Source organism: Danio aesculapii, chromosome 14, assembly GCF_903798145.1.
Source record: "Danio aesculapii chromosome 14, fDanAes4.1, whole genome shotgun sequence".
Taxonomy (NCBI): Eukaryota; Metazoa; Chordata; class Actinopteri; order Cypriniformes; family Danionidae; genus Danio; species Danio aesculapii.
In genome coordinates, this window is record NC_079448.1 from 6291763 (window position 1) to 6310866 (window position 19104).

Below are 19104 nucleotides of genomic sequence, written 5' to 3' on the forward strand. Positions count from 1 at the left end.
AAGCTATTATATTTGATTTACCAAAATCACACAAGTGCCAATTTCACATCTGTCACATCCATAACGAAGCTTTTTCCTCATAAATGCAAAAAAATGTAAAATAATAAAAAATTCAATCAATCGATTTTGTTCTATAGTAAGCCAACTCTTCACCCTTTGAGGAGCATTGATCCTTTTGGGTTGTGCAGTTTAATTCACAGAATTTCTACAATGTTTGTTTTATACTGTAAACTCATGTACTTTTTTGGTAACATCCATAATGCATGTTTATTTTCCTCATTTAAAATATAAAAAATGTTTACAGATTGATATTTTTCTGCTCCCATAATGCTGTGGTTAGTTGTTTTGGATAATATAAACAGATGTTTAAATAAAATGATAGCATATACTTTCACTGTAAATGTAAATGTACTGCAAATGTCATATCCATAATGCTGGAATTGCTCATCTCTCATGTTAGACCTAAGGATTGATTAATATTTTTCTGTCTATAGGTCGAAGTACTTCAGAAGTAACACAGCTGGGGAACACTTTACCATTGAGGTACACCAAAGTCTATTTGCTAATATATAATGAAAATATAGTTTATAAGTGAAATTTAATTGTATATGAATGTAGTTTCATTGGTGTTTGTGAGTGATCATGCGTTCTGTTTCAGTTTGAGAATCTTGTGGAGAGCGATGAGGTGAGGACGCACTTACAAAACCACGTTTAAGTTCTTATTAGATTCTTCTTTTGCTTAGACGTTGACTTTTGTCTTTTTTTTCCAGGGTGAGAGCTCACAAAGCTGCCCCAGGTATGATATTAATCTTGTTGTTGTTTTTTTTTTTTTTTTTTACATTTTTGATTGTTTATCTGCACACATACTAGGGGTGTCAAAATTAATTGTTTCTTTGTTGCATGTGATGCAGACACGAACAATTTGGTACCAGTTTAGTAATAATCATAACCAGTTATTATGCACCGTCATCATTTATCACATATGCGTTATATGGTGGTAGCTTACTATAGTAATTAAAATGCTCCCAACTACTTAAAAAGCAGAAAACTGTGCACAATTCACTGCTTGTGAGTTTGCTAGACAGTTTTTCGCTGGCAGGGAAGTACATCAGATCCCAGCTAGGAAAAAATGAAAGCTGTAAACTCTCTGGCTGCGTCCGAAACCGCCTACTACTCAGTAGGTACTGCATTTGAATTTAACGTACTACTCGGCCGTTAGAAAAGTACATTCTATACAGTATGAATGTGAGAAGTATGAATAGGATTCGGACGTACTACATCCGCCATTTTGTCATAGTCACGTGACCTACTTGCGTCAGTTGCGTTGCTTTACTTCCATTTGTGAATTCTTTCACGGGGCAGCATGGGATGCACACTTAAGAATCTCACCGGAAGTAGTAAGTCATCCGGGTACTTCTCGCATAATGATTTTCGAATTCTATGAATTCGGACATACTACTCGGCTCGCATACTGATTTTAACATACTATATTGAATTGAAGTATGCGGTTTCGGACACAGCCTCTCTCACTCACTCACACTCTCTGTGGCTTCTTTGACCTGCTGGCGTGTTCATGAGGTAATGTTTTATCTCCTCTCTCGGCTGTTACAACAATAACGTTACTTGTGGATTCAGACACAAGTATGTCTGCAGAGTGAGTTTTCTCCACCACGTCGCTGTCTATAATGGATCAGCTGATTGCCGTGGCCGTTTACCATCAGTGTCCGTGTCACTGCTTAACAGCACCAGAGCCATGCTGACCGTTAGAGCCAATCGCAGCCCTTTCTGTTGAGCGTGTGATCAGTTTTGAGCGAGTTCTTAAACGCCTATGATTGATCAAAAAGCAAAAGGATAATATTTACATTTGTTTATTTGCTATAAATTTTGTTCTGTGCATGTACTTGAGCTTTGTTACATTCAAAAAGTGTTTTCTTTGTGCAGGTAAACATAAGGGTACAGTTTATATATCTGACTACTTGTATTAAAGGATTAAATTGTATTACAAATAATATATAAAGATATTTAAAAATGATACGTTTTAATGCAATAATTATTGTGTTGCTAAGTAAAATATCAAATTGTGTATGGAAAGCATCGTCAAGCAGAGCTGTGATCAAAACAAAATGGTATTGGCTGTTTTTAAAGGGGAGGGGCTACTCTATGCCCCGCCCTACATGTTTCAGTTGAGATTCCGTCAAACATTGAATAAAAAACGCACAATTCACAGGACCTTTAAGGCTGTAAATCTCAGTTGTGCGAATGAATGACATTGTTGAATGATGAATAACTGTCAGATAGTATTATTGTTATTTTTAATATTATCATCATTATTATTATCACACAAGATACTATTGTACAAAAAGTATAGGCCTATACTTAATTTTAATAGTCAGTATAGTAGGTTTAATAGTATTTACAGGCACTAGTTCAGCCCTACTTTTTATTTATTTATAAATAAATTGTTAAATTCTGTGACTTTTTTATATGGTTATTACAGCTTTAATGCAATTTTTGAGTGATCCTATCTAAGGTTTTTATGTCAGTTGTGTTGTTTTATGTTTGGGTTTACACATTTCCAGCCACGCTGACTAATATTCAAACTGTCTTTTCATATTGGTGGTCGACTCTTGGCCTGGATAAGCTCTAAAATGAACCTGATAGTCAAAATTATCAATATTATAATCAATTTAGGACTAACTATTCACATCAGATCAGTGCATCACATGACATAAAGTACCACAGATTTTAATAAGCTGATGGCAACTCTGAACTCAATGCTCTCCTGTGATTGGTCCAGACCCATCAGCGAGGAGGAGATCAGCCACTTAAAGGAGCATCGCTATGCTGCGCTCTCAGACAAACAGGTGCAGATCGATGAAAAGCTAAAAGCACAGGTATAGCAGGTTTCATTCAAAATCCTTTCTGGTTTTCATTTGTTGTTTTCCATTGCTTTGTTTTTTTTTGCCCCTGCTATTATTTTATTTAGTTAACCTTCCCTTTCTGTTGTGATTTCTGCCCAGTTAGTGGCAGAAGAGGAGAAGTTAAGGCTAGAAGAGGAGGCTGTTTTTGCAGCCCAGCGCGAGGCAGCGCGGCTCGCTAAGGAACGAAAGCTAAAGGAGGTGAGGCGTTCGCACTGAGCACGCCCAGCCCTTCTCAAAAAACCCGCCCACTTGCCTTCAGCCACACCCCTTTCACTTTTGACACGCCCTGAGTTGTGTTAAATTTATAACTCTGATTTTAACAGGAATAGTTGCTTGGGTTTTTAAGTTATGTATTGTATGTTGGTCAAAGCTGAATTAAAACAATTATCATGCTTTTTTTGTTCTTGCCATGAATTACAGACATCTACTAACTTGTCATTCAGTGTAACAATAGTTTATAGAAAATATATAATATTATTATTTATTTATTTATTTATTATTAATTAATTAATTATTTATTTAATTAATTAATTTATATGTACACACACATCCATCATCCATGCAATTGAAGTCAAAGCTATTCGCCCTCCAGTGGATAGTTTTTATTTTATTATTATTATTATTTTTTATATTTCTCAGATAATTTTTAACAGAGCAAGTAATCACAGCATTTATTACATAAATATAAACAAAAAACTAAAAAATATATTATAACCCTTTTGAAGATAATTTTTTTCTGATTTACTTTGAACAAACTACTGTTGTCCGATAACTTGCCTGATTATCCGAACGTGCCTAGTTAACCATATTAACTTAGGCTGCATCCAAAACTGCCTATTACTCAGTAGGTACCGCATTTATATTAAACGCACTATTCGGCCGTTACAATAGTACGTTCTATACAGGATGAATGTGAGAAGTATTAATGGAATTCGAACGTACTACATCCACCATTTTGTCATGGTCATGCGACCTATCTGCATCAGTTGCGTCGCTTCACCCCCATTCGCGAATTCTCTCATGGGGCATCATGGGATAGCGCAGCATGCATGGGATGCGCACTTCAGAATCTCGCCGAAAGTAGCAAGTTATCCGGGTACTTCTCACATACTGATTTTCGATTTCTATGAATTCTGACATGCTACTTGGTTTACAAACTGATTTCAGCGTACTATATAGTATGGAAGGATGCGGTTTTGGACGCAGCCCTAGTCTTTAAATTGCACTTCAAACTGAATACTAGTATCTTGCAAAATAACTAGTAAAATATTTACCACTGTCATCATGGCAAAGACAAAAGAAATGAGTAATTAAAACTATTATATTTTATAATGTGTTGAGGAAAATATTTTCTTCATTAAACAATACTTGGGAGAATTAAAAATTCTAAAAGAATTTAAAAGTCACAGGAGGGCTAATAATTCTAAGACTAAGAATAATGCTAAAAAAATTATTTAGCCACTTACAAAACAAGGATCATTTGATGACATATTTAAAAATGCTATTTGTAGATCGAAAATGCAGCTGCTAAATCAAATGAACATTTAGTATTTTACATTATATTTTGATCCTGGTCGGAATAATTATGCTTTTCTGTTTTTTCATAAATTTGTTACGCTGAATGATGACGAGTTATTATTTCATACCATATAATTATATTACAGTTTGGCTTTAATGAAATATTTTAAACTTATTTTTTTAAAAAGGTATGCTTTGCATAACATTTTAAAATGTTCAAAATGGGATATCTCATTTGTACATTTTTTTTTCTCATCCTTAACATAAACCATTTATAGATTTCAGCAGGCAATGAATAGTTCATGTCAGGGACTAATAAACAGGACTGAAGGCTTATTGTTGCTCCAGCATTAAATATTAACAAACCTCTGATGAATGACCCAGCAGTTAATGTTCTTAATAGTAAAATCAATCTGCTTCCAAGAAAACCTTCTCCATTTTAAACTAGCTATCTTAAACCACCTCTCTCATCTCCTCCTCCTTTTATTAGCATTTTTCTTCTTAATTTGCCTTAATGTCTTCTGTTCTGACTTATTTTCTCTTATTTGGCTGCTTTCTACCATGAGCTGTGTGTTTTACCATCTGATGATTTGCCGTCTGTTTAGTAGGACACTAAACTTGAATTGTTAGTCATTTTTAAATGTTTTGTTTTCAGGGGAAGCCCCAGAGGACCAAACTCAGATCAGAACCAGAGAGCAAAGACAGTCGGCACAAACCGTGAGTTTATTCGGTTAATGCAAATGATATTCCATGACCCCAAGATATTTGTGCACAAATCATGCTTAAAGCATAAACCCATTACATTTGACTCAAAATTCCACATCCACGTGGTGTATTCATAATGACCTCCCATTTTTGTAATTGTCCCATTTTAAGTTGGTTGTAAAATAATGTTTAGTGCATGAACTTGGAGACATTATCCAAGATTTATATATGTGTGTGTGTATATATGAATTTTTTTTATGTGTATATTTATTTGCATGTATGCATGTGTGTGTGTGTGTATATGTGTGTGTATATATATATATATATATATATATATATATGCATGCATGCATGCATACACACACACACACACACACACACACACGTGTGTGTGTATGTATGCATGCATGCATGTATGGAGATATATATATATATATATATATATATATATATATATATATATATATATATATATATATATATATATGTATATATGTATATATGCATGTGTGTGTGTATATATATATATATATATATATATATTCACTAATATATATATTCACACATGTATGTATGTTTATATATAATATTTAACTGTGAGTAAAACTGAAAAAATCATGGCACCTGTATAGGCAGGCGTGTCTACAGTTTAAATGTAATAAAAGATTCATAGATGAATCTTTTATTATGATTTATCTACACATCTAAGGTGATGACAGCAGAGATTTGCAGATGGATGATGTAACTGTGTGTGTTTCTTCAGAAAAGCATCCGATGAAGATTTTGAGGTGTACCTGCAGAGTGTAAAGGCTCAATCTGAAGCGTTTCGCAGTAACAGTAAGTTCCTATTAACACATTAAAATACTACAGAATATTATTATAATACACTTAATTTATTGTTAGTCTGATAAAACAATATTCCATAAAATAGTAATATTTGTCTGTTTTAAATTTGACAATGACCTGAAGGACTGAGCTCTGAGACGAATGTGGTGACCCCGAACACGGAGAGCAGCTGGGACTTCACCAGTAAGACTGATGCCACCTCACTGGAGCTGGAGTGGGAGGATGAGGAGGGTGAGCGACTTTACCGAACATCACACAAAATGAGGAAGAGCTGTGATGGAAGAGCTTTTCCTCAATGTTTTTAGCAAAGCGCAAACTTTTAAGAGTTATGACATAATGTTTATGCATTATGGAAACCATTTAAAAGTGTCAAAAGCGATAAGTGAAACAGTGCAGCTAGTTTGAACCACACGGATCGTTTATTAGCTTGATCCAAAGGAAGAAGTGCACAGCATTAGAGTAAATTGCTAGAGTAAAACTGCTTCCAGTTCATGCGGACTTTAATAAATTAACTTGTGTCCCTCAACAGGAATGAACCGGATGGGTCCTGCATGGGAGCGATCAAAAACGGAGGAGGATATTTTACGCGCAGCTCTCCGTCCTGGCGGGAGGCAGCAGGACAGCGGACCCACCTCCACCTCTGAGGACTCCACGGCTCTGGAGTGGGAGAATGACTTTGTCAGTGCTCATCCCGAGGACAGCGGAGAACACGAAGACTCTGCTGGATTGGTTAATCCAGCGCTGGACACGCCCACTGAGGAGGCTGAAAATCAGACAGAGGACCAACAGGAGAGATAGTCTACAGTCAGAGACAGTGAGATGACTGTGGTATCAAACCCCTCATTTATATACAGTGTGATGATCCGCTTAACATAATATATGAAACTAAATTAAAATATCTCAGTGAGAAAGGTAATTCAACGGAAAGAAATGCTTTATGCGACTCAGAATTTGTTGGTGAGTGAATTTCACTGAAGTTTTTTGTTTTTGCTTCACCCATTCCCCCTCCACCACACACACACACTTCTCAATACTCTAATACATCAGGATATTTTGGTTTATATATTAATTACTTTTTACGTTAATATATTTTTTCCTTGTTACAATACAAAGGTTCTTTGTGGCTCTTTAGGCAAAAATAGTTAGTTTTGAAGTGTAATTTTTCAGCAGAAGCAGTGGGGTGGCACTATACAGTGGGGTGATTTTTGTCACATATATTGTGTGTGTGTGTTTTGCAATATAGTAATGAGAACTGGGTGGGTAATGTGGTCAACTTACCCAAACAAATAGATTACTCAATCTATTAAAAGGCTTTTTAATTTATGCAAATATATATTTTTCTGCTGAAATATGACCTGGGGTCTGATTTATAACATTTTTGTTGAAACTATCCTAAAAGTAAACGTACACCAGAATCAATTTAATGTATTTATTTATCAAAGATTATGGCTCATAGGATAATTTAAGTGTCTCAATTTAGGGTGCTTTCACACCTATAGATGAATTTTGTTCCCAAACAGGGATTAAAATTGTTACAATGTTGCATTTTGCTCTAGGTTAACTAGGCAGGTTAGGGTAATTAGGAAATTTATTGCATAACGATGGTTTGTTCTGTAGACTATCGAAAAAAATAACTTGAAGGGGCTAATAATTTTGACCTTAAAATGATTTTTAAAAAATTAAAAACTGCTTTTATTTTAGCCTAAATAAAACAAGACTTTCTCCAGAAGAAAAAATATTATCAGACATACTGTGAAAATTTCCTTGCTCTGGTAAACATTTGGGAAATATTTAAATAAGTTAAAAAAAAACAAAGGGGGATAAAAATTCTGACTTCAACTGTATATATGTAAATGTGTGTGTGTGTGTGTGTGTGTGTATATGTATACACATTCACAGTTAAAATCAGAATTATTATCCCCCCTGTTTATTTTTTCCCCCAAATGTCTGTTTAGCGGAATTTTTTTCAACACATTTCTAATCATAATAGTTTTAATAACTTATTACTACTAACTGATTTATTTTATCTTCGCCATGATGACAGTAAATACTATTTTACTAGATATTTTTGAAGACACCTTATACAGCTTAAAGTGACATTTAGAGGCTTAACTAGGTTAATTAGGTTAACTAGGCAGGTTAGAGTAATTAGGCAAGTTTTAACTATGGTTTGTTCTGTAGACTATCGAAAAAAAATAGCTTAAAGGGGCTGATAATTTTGACCTTAAAATAGTGTTAAAAAAATTGAAAACTGCTTTTATTCTAGCCGAAATAAAACAAATAAGACTTTCTCCAGAAGAAAAAATATTATCAGACAAACTGTGAAAATTTCCTTGCTCTGTTAAACATCATTTGGGAAATATTTAAAAAAGAAAAAATATTCAAATGGGGCTAATAATTGTGGGTGTGTGTATGGATGGATGGATGGATGGATGAATGGATAAATATGCCTATTACATAACCTATATCAAAGTGTATTATGGATTTTTTTTAGTTCGTTGGATCATGTCGCTTTTTTTACTACAACCGAACTGCTCTAGAGTTTGTTTCAACCGAGTCAAGACCGATTGTTTTGGTGCATATCCGAGTGCAATTGCGAGATTCACTTATGACCAAACGAACCAAGCTAACAGGACAAATGCACCACGTTCCGAAACAAATGTCTATGTGTGAAAGCACCCTAAAAGTGAAATGTTTATTTGGCTTTCCTCCATCTGCGCACATTCTCCTGTCACGTTTGTTTTTATAGATAACAATTTTTGCATGAGAAGTGCCGTACGCACATTTCTACCCGTTTTGTGCATATGCCACAGTTATAAATGAGACCCCCTGGTCATCTGCTTTCGTGAAATTCACTCTATTGGGTCGTAGATTCATTAGGATTTGCTTTTCCTGGGTTAATTTGCCCCCTTTTTGAATGTGGTGCAGCTGTAATTTATTTATATCTGTTTCCATTTGGTAACTGGGTTGAGTTTTGAAAATTCTTGCATCAATACTTCATGTCTTAATCTTTCACTTCAGCCTTATTTCACAAGTTTTCATTACAGAACTGAATCAAGTGCAATTTTGGAAGATGAGGGACGTTTCTTTATAGCTACAGAACTATCATAATTTCCATTCATTTGCATATAATAACAGTCATCTGATCTGAGTGTGGCTTCAGAAACACTGACATGCTAAATTTTGGGCTAAAATATATTTCCTCAACAAAAGATGGAAATAAATACATCGGGAAACATTTTACAGTAGTCCCAAAGTGCTTTTAATAGAGTTAATTTTAATCTGTGTATGATTGCTGGTCGGGGATTTTGTTGACAAACTGCTAATAGGGGTGTGCGATATTTACAGTTTTGTCGTTTTAAACACGTATGCAAACTTATATTATCTTTCTTTGTCACAAACTTTGCAAATAAATTAAATAAACCAAACAAAAACATGTTTAGAGATCAAAAAGAATTAAATGCGAAATAAAATGAATGAGCCTATAATTCGTTATAAGGACAAAACAGATCATTGTATGGAGTTGTTTTGTAAGAGATGAGTGTCGCTTTCTTGAATATCAGCAAATGGGAAACTAATTTTATACAACAGTGTATCAAATAAGAAATTAAAATTGAGTTTTTGACATGATGTCCTTTCTTTTTGGCTTGCACTGAAAAAGTAGTCATGACAACATGTGTTTTAGTTCTTAATCTTGTTCTACATATAAAATTAAAGTTATGGAAGCTGTTTTACGTCAGTTTAATATAATAGAAGTTCAAATAAGGTTAATTTGATTCACTGTAAAAAAATTTAAGGCAACCAGTACTTTTTACCGTGTAGGCTTCGCCAGTGAAATTTGGTCAAAATGGCAACACATGATTGTACATCTCAAAGCAACATAGTTTTTTTTTCTTTTCCTTTTTGGTTATTAATTTTTTTTTTTTAAATCTAAAATAACTTCAATGATTCTATGAGTCTCTTGCTTTTGTTTCTAAATGAATCAGTCGTAAACAAATCATGTTTCTGTTAATATCGCACACTCTGTATAGCTAAGCAGGTTATTCTTTACACTGGCTGCTGCATGTTTGGACAATGAATCAGAAATGGGGAGAATATTCCATGATGAAACAAATCTTCAGTCACTACCTCTGGTTTTGATCATTTTGACTTAACTGAATGAATTAGCAGTGTCTTGCTATGTTTGGAAATGATCAGTGATCATTATAACATTCCAATATTCTTTCTGAAACATGCCAGTGTTGTCAATTTAATCAAAGAAGTTGGCTTACACTTCATTTTAAGGTTTCCTTGTTACAGTGGTACTATTCATTTAACTTCTGAGTACTGCACTTACTCAGTAAAATAAGTATAACATATGTGTACTGATATGGTACTTGTATGGCAATTATATGGGTTAGAATGTGGGTTGGGTGTAGTGTTAGTTGCATGTAATTGTGCATAATTAATTGTAATTACTACAGGTAACAGGTAACAATGACACCTTAAGATAAAGTGTTACTAAAAAGTATTATTTTTCTTTTTCACTTATTGAGGCTACGTCTACACTAATCCGGATGAATTTCAAAATGGCGTTTTCATTTAATAACGCTCCATGTCTACACTATCATTTTCAGTTCTTTACATCATCCACACTAAAACAACTGAAACCGGTTTCGTTTATGTACTGCGCATGCCCACAGATGTAAGATGCTTTTACCTGCGACCTTTCCGCCTGTTGTTTATTTACTTTTCGTCTCTTTCGAACGTTGCGGCAAAATGTCGCAACTGTTGTCTGCTTCCGCCGCTGAACAAATTTGTTCATTGAACATTCTGTCTGAATAGAGGCAATACGGTGCATGTACAAATGAACATTAATCCTTAATAAAGCTGTCAAAACGAACTGCATCCGAAACGTCTGCTTTACAATGTCGTTGAATTGGTCACTTGACTGCGTCACATCGATTTCGGTTTCGAAAGCCTCCGTTTTGACAACACAGTCTCACAGCAATTCGTAACTTTTTGATTTAGTTGCTAATTTGCATTAATTCATACAATCTTATTTGTACAATTTAGTATGTTTCGCTTTTCCCCTAATGACAGTTGGGTTTAGGGGTGGGGTTGGGTGCCACGCCTCCTTTTTAAAATCGGACATTTTTGTATGACTCAACTCGTATTAGCCACTAAACTGACAAAACGTAAAATAGTTACGATCAGACTAGATTTTACGGTCCACACTGCAACGAGATCGTTGTTTTTCAATTTATCCACTTTGAATAGCGTTTTCAAAATGATACGTTTTCGTTTCCTAAAAACGCTGACTCGGTGTGCACGGAAGGACAAAACTGGGAGAAAAAATGCAATTGTAAACTAAAACACATTAGTGTGGACTTGGCCTTTTACTATAAATCTTATTTTAATCCTGTAATGTGAAAAACAAATGATGCGGATACTAAAACAATCAACTTTTTTTATTTGCGCATCTTGTTTTATTTGTTATATAATAAAAATCCCTTTTGATTTTAGAGTGAAATATGAAATATTACCTGTACATTCACTAATTGTGAATTGTTAAAATTCTTCACATTTTGACAATAAATCCATACTGTAGGGCTGGGCAATTAATCAAAGACATTATTTTCATGCGCATTATCAGTAAAGCCGGTTCAGATGGAGCTGAGTATGCTACACAGAGTCGTAGTTTACTGACAAGCTACGCACAGGCATGTTTAAAGTCAATTTAATCTGTTGATAATGAATTCGAAATGATCGTTCTGATAATAACAGCTGTTCGTGTCACTTCCCAGTCAACTACGGCTGGACAGTAAATGCTGCTGGGTAAAAAAACACAATTATGATTTTATTGCCAACTTGCCTTATAACTTCACTGAGGGATTTTAGAAGGAGCAAAACAATATTTTTGAGGTTTTACGACACTGTTGATCCACTGGTTTCTCCAGCCTGATCTCACGAGGAAACTATTTTACGTTTTGTCAGTTTACTGGCTAGTTTGTACGAATTCGTACTAGTTCAGTCATACGAAAATGTACGATTTTTAAAGGAGGCATGGCACTAAACCCCACCCCTAAACCCACCCGTCATTTGGAGATAAGCAAATTGTACAAATGAGATCTTACGAATTCAAAAGAAATAGCCACTAAATCAAAAACTTACAAAATGTCGTGGATTGCATTGGTTTGTCCAAAAATGTCCTATCGCGACCATTTTTGACATCACATGATCTGCTAAATCAAAACCATGACTTTTATTTTTTTGAAGCACGTCCTGAAATTTATTTGCTAAATGTGTTTTCATTGTAAGTTGTACACATTTTATCTTGTCGAATACAAAGTTTACTCAGCTGCAGTGTTGCCAGATGTAGCTGACTGATTCCAGCCCAAAAGCTATCCAAAAACCGCCGAAATGCAAAATGACCCGCCCAGTCATCTGGAACTCAAGTTACTGTCGCCAGAATCGCGCTCCGTGGTGAAGGGTCGGGGATGGGTGACGGTAGCCAAAATCATGCTCCGTTTTCAAAGCAGTCCAAATTTTCACTACCCGTCTTTGTCTTTTTTTTTTTACCCGCAAAAATAAATTGAAACCCGCCCAATATGGCAACACTGCTCAGCTGTGCGCATGCGTTTAAAAAAAATTTGCGCATTTCGCCATTTCCATTTTTTTTTATGCGAGATTTCAAAACACGCATAAAAATAGATGGATGGCAACATAACTCGTGAATCTCATATTTGCCTCGAGTTTGAGTCTGAATTCAACCTAATGCTTCTAAACGTTTCCCTGAATTGTGTATATAATGAACACAAGAGTTTCTGTACAGCACAATCATGTTTGCGTTTAGTTCTACCAGCACACCTTAAAAGACACGTATTCTTGTCACCTGAATGTAAAATGTTTGTTTTAGTTGATTGATTTTTTTTTTAGAGTGTCGATCACTTCACTCATCTTGTTTGAAGAGTTTGGGAGCACATATGCAAAAATATGAATGTTTGTCAAAGTTCAACTCCCCCTTGTGGTCGTAAATAACTTTGTGTGCAATGGAAAGAACCCTATCTGTGTGTTTTTGGTCGGTATTGTCAAACTTAAGACGGGGTTTGCAGCTTTAACAGAATCTCAAATGAAAGTTTGAGAGTATCAACATTGATACCTGGCCTTATTTTGTATTATGGGAAGAGTGTGTTTTATTGTGTAAATGAAATACGGGTGTTCTTGATTTTAAAAAGAAAATCTAATGCTGAACATTCCATGAAAGAAATTTCCAAAGCGCTTCCCAACTCTTCGGCAGAGCTTAGACGTTGCACATTTTTATTTCAGATCATATCCCGCGTTAGAAGAACTTCTTTGATTTTTGTTTTTTTGAGTGTTTGGAAATCTGTCAGATAATCTGAATGTAAACTGTTTCATCATTTCTGTATACAGTAATTAAGACCTCGGGTTAAATCTGACTGCTAATAAATGATAACATTACATCCAGTTGGTTTGAGTTTTTTTATGTAAATGAAAACATTTGGTCGCACTGGTTTGGGCACAGACTGTGTACAAGATTATATATACTGTCAAAAAAAAAAGACCTGTGCTGTTTGTTTAAAGCAGGAGTTCCCAGACTTTTCAGCCCGCAACCCCCAAAATAACAATGCCAGTGACTCGCGACCCCCAATATCCTCTGAGGTGGCTATAAATACAGAAACCTTACATGCAATGGCACACACACACACCAATAGACCCAAGTCTATTCTTCGTTTAATTTTTTTTAATGTATGTCAGTGCTGTAAATATGCCAGAATGTTTAACCTGGTATTATAAAATCAATCTGCTGCATCTGACGCTATTGCTGTGTCTTTAATATAATGTAATTACCTCAGGGGTCGCAATCCAATAGAACTAGTAACTATAAGCTCCTATAGTAACTATAAACAACTTTTTTTCAGTAGGTTTTGGATAAAATATGGTAATTCTTATAGTTTAATAAAAATAAATCGATTTCTGAAAATCCTAAGGCGACCCCGCTTCATTGTCCTGCTACCCCTCAGGGGGGTCCCGACCCCCATTTTGAGAACCACTGGTTTAAAGTACTTATTTAAAATGAGTAGAAACAACGCAGTTCTTGAGTGTTTTTTTTTTTAGGGGGGACAACTTTTTGTTTTGTTCCATCCACTTAAACTTGTTTGCATGAATAAGTTAACTTAATTCCTTCATGTTGCCCCAGCACAAATCGATTGTGTGGAACCCAGCATTTGTGTTTATAATGATCATTTTATTTCATTTTAATCTCACACCTTTTCTGATGCTGTTTTTACTCTGGTTATATTTGGATTTCTTTATTAGCTTCTTCTCAGGCTGTATATAGTGGGTGTGTTGACAAAACACCTCTGAAAATCTTTCAGTTATTTGTGGAGTTTTTCGAAGTAATCTTATTTCTTTTCCCTGTTAAGATAAATGATCATACGCCAGGTATTATAACTTTTTACTGGACTCATACAGGGTCATAAACAGCATAAGCAGTGAAATAATCAGTGAAATGCAAAATTAGTATTTAAATCTTAGTTAAAATAGGGGATTTAATTGATTGAAATGATGGCGCTTATTGCCAAAATTTAAGTTAAACAATTAAGCAATATTTTTTTTTGGGCACAATTATTTAGTCACTTTATATTTTATTTTTTATGCGTATTTCTTTCCTGAATCTGTTTTAACAGTTGCGTGTTTACATAGACAAAGTATGTCTCAAAACTAAAAAAGGAGGAGAATGGCCAGACTGGTTGGAGCTGATAAATAGGCAACAGTAACTCAAATAACCACTCATTACAACCGAGGTCTGCAGAAAAGCATCTCTAAACACACAACATGTCCAACCTTGAGGCGGATGGGCTACAGCAGCAGAAGACCACACCGGGTGTCACTGCTGTCAGCTAAGAACAGGAAACTGAGGCTAAAATTCACACAGGCTCCCCAAAACTGGACAATAGAAGATTGGGAAAACGTTGCCTGGACTCGATTTCTTCTGTGACATTTGGATGTTAGAGTCAGAGTTTGCCATCAACAACATAAAAGCATTGATCCATCATGCCTTGCATCAATAGTTCAGGCTGGTTTTGGTGGTGTAATGGTGTGAAGGATATTTTCTTGGCACACTTTGGGTCGTTAGTACCAATTGAGCATCGCCACAGCCTACCTGAGTATTATTGCTGACCATGTCCATCTCTTTATGATCACAGTGTACCCATCTTCTGATGCCTACTTCCAACAGGATAACGCGCCATGTCATAAATCATCTCTGACTGGTTTCTTGAACATGACAATGAGTTGACTGTACTCAAATGGCCTCCACAGCCACCATCTCAATCCAATAGAGCACCTTTGGGATGTGGTGGAACGGGAGATTCACATCATGGATGTGCAGCCGACAAATCTGCAGCAACTGCACGATGCTATCATGTCAATATGGACCAAAATCTCAGAGGAACATTTCCAGTGCCTTGCCACGAAGGATTAAGGCAGTTCTGAAGGCTAAAATGGGTCCAACCCGGTACTAGTAAGGTGTACCTAATAAAGTGGCCGGTGAGTGAATGTATAGTATCTAATCTGTCTGTCTGTGTGCATTATCCTTAGCTGTTTTTTACATGTTAATATTCATTTTTTTGTGTAAAAATAGAGCTTGCTTTATGTTACTTCTAAAATAAATTGTATGACTTACAACACATAACATATCACGTAGGGTAAATGTATTTTTGAATTAACATTTTCTTTTCTACCCCTTTACTTTTCATGATCAGTAATATTTTTGCCATCATTTTATAATCCCTAGCTACACTTCATACTGAGCCACCACAATGTCGTGCTGTCCGAATAAAAACATTCCTACAAGTAAACAATGCAAACAGGCTGTAATGACACACTTTAACCTGCAGGTGGCGGTGGAGTTTCGTAAATCAAATCTACCAATCAAACACACCTGGGCTGGACCACAGAAATCGCTGGACTTGGAATATCTTTAGTTTAAAACGAATGTGCACTGTAAACATATCCGTAAACTAACAGTTTTCCAAATAATTTGAGATTCATGTTTTTTTTTTTCACTCGTTTTTATGCTTTTGAATTGCATTATGTGACCTAATCTTTCTTCCAACAACTTTTAACCTTGAAAAGTTCGAAAAGGTGACTTTTATTATCATTTTTAATAGTTTAAAGTGATATACAGTATTGTCTGCGTTGGTGTTGTATATTACTCTACAAAAACTTTATAATAAGCTGCTTTATAATAAGAATAACTACATTTTCTGTCATCTCTACAGACTTATTTCTCCACATATACATGTTTTTAAAACTACTAAAATGTGAACAAAAGTCAGTTTGGTAAACTGTAGAGTTGAATTTTCAACATCAGAAGTCAACAGAACAGAGATCAAGCTCCCATAATAGAGGAATTACTAACACGGCTTCCCGGTTGCAAAAAAAAAAAAGGTCGGTTACAATAGCAAACATGCTGTGTTGTGTGGTAGGATGCCAAATTCTTAACTTTTACCATACATCACACTGCTTTTAATGCCAACTGTAGACGTCTTTGGCTAAAAGAGAGCTGAATGGAGTGACGACCTAGTTAAAAATGCTGGACTCTGCAGTTCTCATGTTATATCAGGTAAGATCACGCTATGCTAAATAACACACATTACTCGTTTTTGATTGCAGCAATGATTTCAGCGAAATCAGTTAAATATGGTGAATTAAACGCGGACACTGAATGCTAAGAATGATATGTAAACATGTTAGTTCACATACCCTGCCGTACAGGTGCAGTTCTCTGTCAGAATGCTGTTGTTTTGCTTGTTGATGATTACCCAGGCCTTGTATAGCTCCGTCTTCTTTCCTTGTCTTTGACTAGGCAGAACCTCGGTTTTCAGCACTACAATGTGTTGAATCTGGTAATCATGGAACATTATTTCTTGCACATGATCACACAGAACAATATTGTTGGCATCCAAAGACTTGTAGGCCTTTAACTTCTCTCTTGTAAAAACACTTGTTTCAATGAGAGTTGTATATTTCAGGCTAGATGTTTGGCCATTTCGTCTTATCCAATATCCATTGGGAGGGTGCTATTGTAAATGGACCTGTCAGTAGAACGCCGCTCACTTTACATTAATTTTACAGAATAACTGTGCTTATCACTGGATGACAAGCTGTTATAATACACTGAAAGCATTATGTAAATAATATATATAATATGTAATCAATATCAATTATTTCTAAGACAACAACAAACTCTGTACCGCATCAGATGTCATTCCCTCGCTGTAAATGCTAGCGCTTCTGTTATTTTCTGCAACCTCGCTGCGTGCGCATCTTAAATGTTTACAAACTGGTAATTCATCTATACAATTCACAATCATAAATAAATGGAAACACTCATGAATCACAACATACGAAAATGTTAATTACAGTATATCATAATGAACAGAGTTCAGTGTATTGTTCCACAGTAACGCACTACTGTATTCGAATTACATTTTTGGGGAACGCAGTAATGCAACGAATTACATTTTAAATTTGTGAAATTTGATTACAGTTATTAAAGTCAATGTAATTGCGTTACTTACATCACAAATATTGTTTTTAGAAGAAAAAATGCTTCTTTTATATAACATTTTCAGCTGCAGCGTCAGTTAATAAGCATGCGCTTTTAAATTGCTGGAGAACGCAAGCTGAAATGATGGTTGCTGAAGAGAGTGGCTTCTTCAAGTGAAAATACAGACATTACATTGATTTCATTGAGCATAAAACTAAAATATTGCTGTGAAATGCAGTCTATGTCCAGTCTCTAAAGAACTTTTGACTGCTTTTAACTTGACCTACAACTTATTCAAGCACTTGAACAGAAAGCATTCAACGACAACACTCGTCGTCATCAAAGAGGACACCAGCACTTAAAAATACGGCGGCCCAATTCAACCTAAACAGACTAAATTAATTTTTTGTGCAGGATTGGGAGTAAAGGTATCTTCTGAATGTGAAGAGAATTATTGGCACCGCATATTGAGCATGCTTGCATTTTCCAGGGGAACCCAGTTGAAAACCACGAGGCACGTGACAAGATCTGACCCATCAGCTGTATACTTTGTATGGAATATACACATTTAGACAAACACAGAACACTCAAACACTGTAGTGCTTTTTCAAACTATGGATGTCAATGGTTACAGGTACTGAATCCAGTTTTCTTTTAAATGTATTTCTGTGTGTAAGAAAAAAAAGACAAACAGGTTTGAAAAATGTGAATGAGAGATTTTTATGTAGGCAAACTATCTCTTTAAGGCTTGAATATGTCAGGCTGCTGTGATTAACCCATTGTAGTGTTTTTCAGTGATATAACTGAAAGAGCTGCAGTTTATTCTGTATTTTTTATAGGTGTATTTTATGTTTTAATAGTAACTTCAAAGTAAAGTATTTAGTAATCTGATTACTTTTTAACACACAGGTTCTGCATCTTGTTTATATACACTATGAACAGCAGCTATGCTAATTATTCTCTTTATTCTCCATTTCCACCTGGGGATACTCTTCCCGAGGCCCTCAGACTATGCAGAGTCACCGATTCGATCCAAGACCAACGACGAGATGAACCCAAGGTTTCCATATCCTGGACCTGGCTGTATCCTGAGCAGCTACTGTGGTGGTCATGGAGGAGTGGAGAACATAAGACTGATTCCTGTGACGCTTCAGAGACAGACAAGCCTTCGCTGAGGCCAGCCTCCGCCGCTGAGACTGCAGCTTTGCACAAGACGTTTGGCCAGCAGAGAAATTAAAATGGTCGTGCCCAACTGAGCCTGGTTTCTCTCAAGGTTTTTTTTAAAGGTTTTGATTTTTAAACCACACTGAACTGAGCTAAACTGAACTTAAACACTACAGACTGAACTACACAGTTCCAATTTACTATGACCTTTTATGTGAAGCTGCTTTGACACAATCTACATTGTATAAGCGCTATACAAATAAAGGTGAATTGAATTGAATTACCTTAAGTGATTAGTAATGTAATCAGATTACAATTTTCCAATGGTAATCAGTAATTTGTAATCGATTACCTTATAAAAGTAACTTACCCAACACTGATAATGAATATTTA

At 35.4% G+C, this 19104-nt stretch overlaps 1 protein-coding gene across 1 annotated transcript in view; it reads left to right on the plus strand.

Annotated features, from left to right (window-relative positions):
* LOC130240467 (AP-1 complex-associated regulatory protein-like) overlaps positions 1-13453 on the plus strand; it is a 15102-nt gene extending 1649 nt beyond the window's left edge. Inside the window, exons 2-10 of the mRNA XM_056471993.1 lie at positions 495-543; positions 659-685; positions 771-796; positions 2798-2894; positions 3021-3119; positions 5095-5156; positions 5908-5981; positions 6114-6221; positions 6520-13453. Of these exons, the coding sequence (XP_056327968.1) occupies positions 495-543; positions 659-685; positions 771-796; positions 2798-2894; positions 3021-3119; positions 5095-5156; positions 5908-5981; positions 6114-6221; positions 6520-6788 (811 nt within the window). The 3' untranslated portion in view covers positions 6789-13453. The remainder of the gene's footprint in view (positions 1-494; positions 544-658; positions 686-770; positions 797-2797; positions 2895-3020; positions 3120-5094; positions 5157-5907; positions 5982-6113; positions 6222-6519) is intronic.
* Positions 13454-19104: the final 5651 nt, after the last annotated feature.